Raw genomic sequence first — 5,711 nt, 5'->3', positions numbered from 1 at the left:
ATGTGATTCTATAATCAATCAGTGCTGCTTTGGTGGAGTGAATGAATTTTGCATGCATTCTGCCTGGATCATAGTCTATTCATATCCCCATGTAAGCCTTTTTTATGAATAAATTATTCTCAGTCGGTATGCACGTCTTAGCTTTTCGACCAGCAGACTCATCAAATGCATTCAGCTGCATTGATTGTTTAATTGAGAACGTCTATTGGGCTACCTAAAATTGTTAATATTTCACTTTCTCGTATCTTTCTGTATGGTTTCAAATAGTATTGCAAGTTGTTGATATGTCGTTTTTGTTAGGGGGGAAAAGCATAGTTTTCTTGTGTTACAATGGGCATGGCAGAAATGTCAATTCCAGTGGTTTGTATTTTTTTTATAACCAGCAAACCATGGTCAGAGTTTAACCAGTTTTAGGCAAAAATGCCACAGATATTTATATAAATGTGTAGGGTTATATTCAAGAGTGTAATGCATGAACTAAGAAAATGTAGGCCTATATATTTATGTAAATTCAAATTCATCTGTTTTTGCTGTTATTATTTCATAATTTTGTTTCAGTAATATTATATTCTAGGTCTTTATAGGTTTAATGTTTTGAGCACTATTCTGCTGACATAAATAGATGGCATGCTGTGTGTATTTATATTTTAAAAAGCATATTTTATATTATATTGTAATATATTATATTTGATTAAAACCCCTTATAAATGTAAAAAATACTTCTGAAAATCAATTCCAGGAAGCAAATATATGTGATTTAAACAAACAGTTATTTAATTGCAGCAAAGATAGTTCAACCTATCTTCTGATACTGATTATTGAAATTATAGGTTGCAAAAAATTGCACCGTTGCACGTGTTTATTTTGTATTTTATCTCTGTATGAAGTTGATTCTTATGCTATGGACTTCTTTGATCCCTGTCCTCATCACAATCAAGTTCTATCTTGGCGAGCATCATATCCATGCTGCCCCATATAGGAGATTGGGAATCAGATTCTGACAATATAAATGAAAATTGGGCATGAAACTGTTTGAAGTATTGGAGAGTGAATGACTGTTATAAGCCTTGTGGACAAGGGGCGGTTCATTGATTTCGCCCCCTGTTGACTGAGTGCTGCTATTGAACAAGTTGTGATTTGACAGCCTTGCTTTTAGCATAGGTTACACCAGGGGTGCCCAAACTTGGTCCTGGAGGGCCGGTGTCCTGAAGAGTTTAGCTTCAACCCCAATTAAACACACCTGAACCAGCTAATCAAGCTCTTACTAGGCATAGAAACTTGAAGGCAAGTGTGTTGAGGCAAGTTGGAGCTAAACTCTGCAGGACACCGGCCCCCCAGGACCGAGTTTGGGCACCCCTGGGTTACACAACTCCAGTGATACACAACAGTTGAAAGAACATGCTAAACACATTACCTTTACAAATATGAGATTCAAAATGTACATTGAACCTAGAAATAAACACAGTTGAAGGATTTTGAAAATTTGTAGGCTACACTGTAAAAAGTGGTAACCTGCCATTGTTAACTTAAAAAGCTAATGATTTAACTGTTAAAAATGAGTTTTGTTTGGCGTAAATTCATGTATATAGCTTGGTTCAGTGATGTTTTATTAGATGTTACCATTTTTAGGTGACCATTTTTGGTGTACGTTATGATGTTCTGCAATATTTTCAAGTCACTAATCAAATAAGAAAATTTGTGACTTTGATCATGTGAACTCCGAGTTATGGAAGCTTGTTTCTGCCACAGGTTAAAAAAATTAAAATAAAAATGGTCTTTTTCTCTCACAATTCATACTTTTTTATGAACTCAGACTTATATATAAACTCAGAATTGTGAGATATAAACACAGACTTATATATAAACTCAGAATTCAGAGAAAAACGTCAAAATTGTGAGTTGTATATGGCAAGAATGTAAGTCTGACTCAAGAATTCTGAGTCTCTCAACTATATCTTGCAATTTTGAGTTTATATCTCACATTACTTTTTTCTCAGAATTGTGAGAAAAATTCGAATTCAGATGGTCAAAATCTTGCTTCCATTTGAAGCTCAAGATGTATTCTTAAATAATTCTGGAAAACATCAAGTCCATGCAGCTCGAATGCTGCTGTCGAAAAGCAAAAGGAAGATAAACCGAATACTAAGACAATCTAAAAATCTATTAAAAAATAAAGCTATTAAAGCTTTAATTAAGCTACATATTGTAAACATTGTATGCAGCCTTTTCTGGGAATGTCTGCTGGTGTGTTGTAAGTGGAATATGGGGTGAGGTGTTGTGGAAACACTCTTAGTGGATGAGGTTGCGATGCATTGTGTATTTTAAAGGATTACATTACTCTATCGATCCAGGTACTGAGCAAAAAAATTACGAAGAGTTTAGCTTCAACCCCAATTAAACACACCTGAACCAGCTAATCAAGCTCTTACTAGGTATAGAAACTTGAAGGCAAGTGTGTTGAGGCAAGTTGGAGCTAAACTCTGCAGGACACCGGCCCCCCAGGACCGAGTTTGGGCACCCCTGGGTTACACAACTCCAGTGATACACAACAGTTGAAAGAACATGCTAAACACATTACCTTTACAAATATGAGATTCAAAATGTACATTGAACCTAGAAATAAACACAGTTGAAGGATTTTGAAAATTTGTAGGCTACACTGTAAAAAGTGGTAACCTGCCATTGTTAACTTAAAAAGCTAATGATTTAACTGTTAAAAATGAGTTTTGTTTGGCGTAAATTCATGTATATAGCTTGGTTCAGTGATGTTTTATTAGATGTTACCATTTTTAGGTGACCATTTTTGGTGTACGTTATGATGTTCTGCAATATTTGCAAGTCACTAATCAAATAAGAAAATTTGTGACTTTGATCATGTGAACTCCGAGTTATGGAAGCTTGTTTCTGCCACAGGTTAAAAAAATTAAAATAAAAATGGTCTTTTTCTCTCACAATTCATACTTTTTTATGAACTCAGACTTATATATAAACTCAGAATTGTGAGATATAAACACAGACTTATATATAAACTCAGAATTCAGAGAAAAACGTCAAAATTGTGAGTTGTATATGGCAAGAATGTAAGTCTGACTCAAGAATTCTGAGTCTCTCAACTATATCTTGCAATTCTGAGTTTATAAATAATGACTGGTGGATCGGGAGGCTGGTGAAGGAGGGGGCAGATATTGCCTTCATCCCCAGCCCTGTTAAACTGGAGGCCATGCGGATCAAGCAGGAACAGAAAGCAGCTCAGAGGTCTGAAGTGCAGTTGCATCTCATCATATCTATAGTTGTCATTCAGTACTGTAAATTAGCATTTAAAGGAATAGTTCGCCCAAAAATGAAAATTTGCTGAAAATGTACTGATCCTCAGGCCATTTAAGATGTAGATGAGTTTGTTTATTCATCGTTATAGATTTGGAGAAATTTAGCATTACTTTTTCACCAATGAATCCTCTGAGGTGAATGGGTGCCGTCAGAATGAGTCCAAACAGCTGATAAAAACATTACAAAAATCCACAAGTAATCCACATGACTCCAGTCCAACATCGTGTGAAGTGAAAAGTTGCATGTTTGTAAGAAACAAATCCATCATTAAGACGTTTTTAACTTCATATATAATACCAGTCCATAATCCATAATAATGCTTCCTCCAGTAAAAAAAAGTCCATCAGCTGTTGTCCTCTCACATCAAATCCACCAGCTTATTTGTTTAGAACTATTCTGGACTGTTTTTGCTTGTAAATGGTGCTTGATCTGTGCATATTTCTCTCCTGATTCAGACAAGGTTACTTTTTTACTGGAGAAAGAAACATTATGGATAAAGGACTCGTATTTAACTCTTTTCACATACTGTTTTTTTGCCTATTTTATAGGGAAGTATGCATATTAAAATAATTGAATTATTGTGTTTCAACAAATCACTTGAATGGCTTTTAAAGACCGGTTTAACTATGTAACCTACAGAAAGAAACAATGTAAAATCCCCTCCACTAATACACAGCAATACAGTTGGTTTGGAATGCACAAAGACAAGCAGACTGATACAAATAAAGATAAGTGAAGATTAATAGTTATCGTTTTTGGTGAACTATACCATAAGTGAGAATTGAACATTCTTGCCTTCAACTGATGGGATTTATCATTGCACTTGCTATTTATAAGAAAACTCAGCATGTAGGTTCAGCATGGGATCTTAGTTCAGCTATTGGTGTGTCTCGTCCTGTAATTTCTAAAGTGTTTGTGTTGGTAACAGGAAAATGGGAGGAAATGCTTCATCTGGTGGCTGGAGGTCTACTCCTCCTTCTGCAGGTGAGAGGAATTTAAATACTCTCACACATTACTGTCTTACTGTAATGCTAGTACTGTTGAGCCACTACCATTCATCTGCATTTTCCTTCGGGGTACAGTATATGCTGCTTTTATATGTCATGCTCGTCATGATTTACATAATATTTCAGTATAAAACTGTTTTACCATAATGAACACAAACAACCTGTTTAGATTTTCTAAAACACATTTATTTTGTTTTAAACAAGCCAAACAGAAGCAGAAGCAGGTAGGTGGTTAAAATTGCTTCCTTGCTTCCATAGTGCAACACAGTCCCTCAAAAAGTGGTATCAAATATTCACACTTTGTGTCTGGTCTCTCAGACTATTCTTTGTGAGAGATTTTAATGCTGTCTTATTGAAACGGCATCCCTTGAGGCTACTCATTAGATGTTGAGAAATGTTAGTTAAGATTCAGAGCTTGTGAGACATAACACTGTGTGTGTGTGTGTGTGTGTGTGTGTTGTAGACAGAGCACGTTCCACCCTATGATGTAGTTCCATCCATGAGGCCTGTTGTTCTGGTTGGCCCCTCGCTGAAAGGCTATGAGGTAAATTTAAATTATATTAAATTTGATCATCATGGCAGTTAAGAGACAGGTCAGTTATTCTATTTGTACAGGGTCCAAAATTAACCACCAAGCAAGTAAAAGTTGAGTTTGAAGAGTAAATAAAACTTAACCAGTAATCAAAATCAAAATCAAATCAAGGACATGCAAACCATTAACTAAAGAAAACATCACTCACTCACGTGACTTTTGTGTCTTTTAACTTGCGCACCTGTGGAAGATTTACCATCAGAAATATGCCTGAAGGCTTTTTTCTCCAGAACTCAATGTGACGACATATACAGTATATTAAGCTACTAAAATGAAACTATGAAGAACAAACGTGTTATTTTATTATTATTTATATATTATAGCATTTATTAAAATTGTCAGCGTTCATTTTAATTTTAGTAATTTTTATGTGCTTTTGTCATTTTTATTCTTTTTTTTTTTGTATATATTTTTTTAAAATTTCTATGTAACTTTAATTTATTTATATTTTAGTTAATTTTAGTATTTTTTTATATGTAGTTGCCAAGGCAACATTTCTAATTTTCAATTACGTTTTTAAGTTTAAGTTATTCATGTAATATTAGTATTTTATTTTATTTTATTTATAGTTTATTTCAATTACCGAAAATTGTTTAGGTTTAGTTTTAATTAACAATAACAACACTGGAACAAAATCACATTTTGCAACAAATTTATGCTTATATAGAGATTGGCTTATATAATATATGATGTGATACACAAGCGACACAATGACCTGTAAAAATATATGCAGTTTTTATTTAGATGTAATAAATTATATTTCTATAAATACATTTACTTTTTTT

General features: G+C 33.9%; 1 protein-coding gene across 1 annotated transcript in view; it reads left to right on the top strand.

Moving 5' to 3' along the window:
• Positions 1-1,905: 1,905 nt before the first annotated feature.
• The window catches only part of LOC107571778 (voltage-dependent L-type calcium channel subunit beta-3-like), a gene marked incomplete at its 3' end in the record, with an annotated part of 4,822 nt that continues 1,016 nt past the window's right edge, over positions 1,906-5,711 (top strand). Inside the window, exons 1-6 of the mRNA XM_016258145.1 lie at positions 1,906-1,916; positions 1,998-2,058; positions 3,134-3,255; positions 4,256-4,311; positions 4,539-4,558; positions 4,798-4,878. Of these exons, the coding sequence (XP_016113631.1) occupies positions 1,906-1,916; positions 1,998-2,058; positions 3,134-3,255; positions 4,256-4,311; positions 4,539-4,558; positions 4,798-4,878 (351 nt within the window). The remainder of the gene's footprint in view (positions 1,917-1,997; positions 2,059-3,133; positions 3,256-4,255; positions 4,312-4,538; positions 4,559-4,797; positions 4,879-5,711) is intronic.

The sequence above is a fragment of the Sinocyclocheilus grahami genome, unplaced genomic scaffold (assembly GCF_001515645.1).
Source record: "Sinocyclocheilus grahami isolate Dianchi unplaced genomic scaffold, SAMN03320097.WGS_v1.1 scaffold1651.1, whole genome shotgun sequence".
NCBI lineage: Eukaryota > Metazoa > Chordata > Actinopteri > Cypriniformes > Cyprinidae > Sinocyclocheilus > Sinocyclocheilus grahami.
Note: the sequence above shows the minus strand (reverse complement) of the source record. Positions and strands in the feature narration are given on the sequence as shown.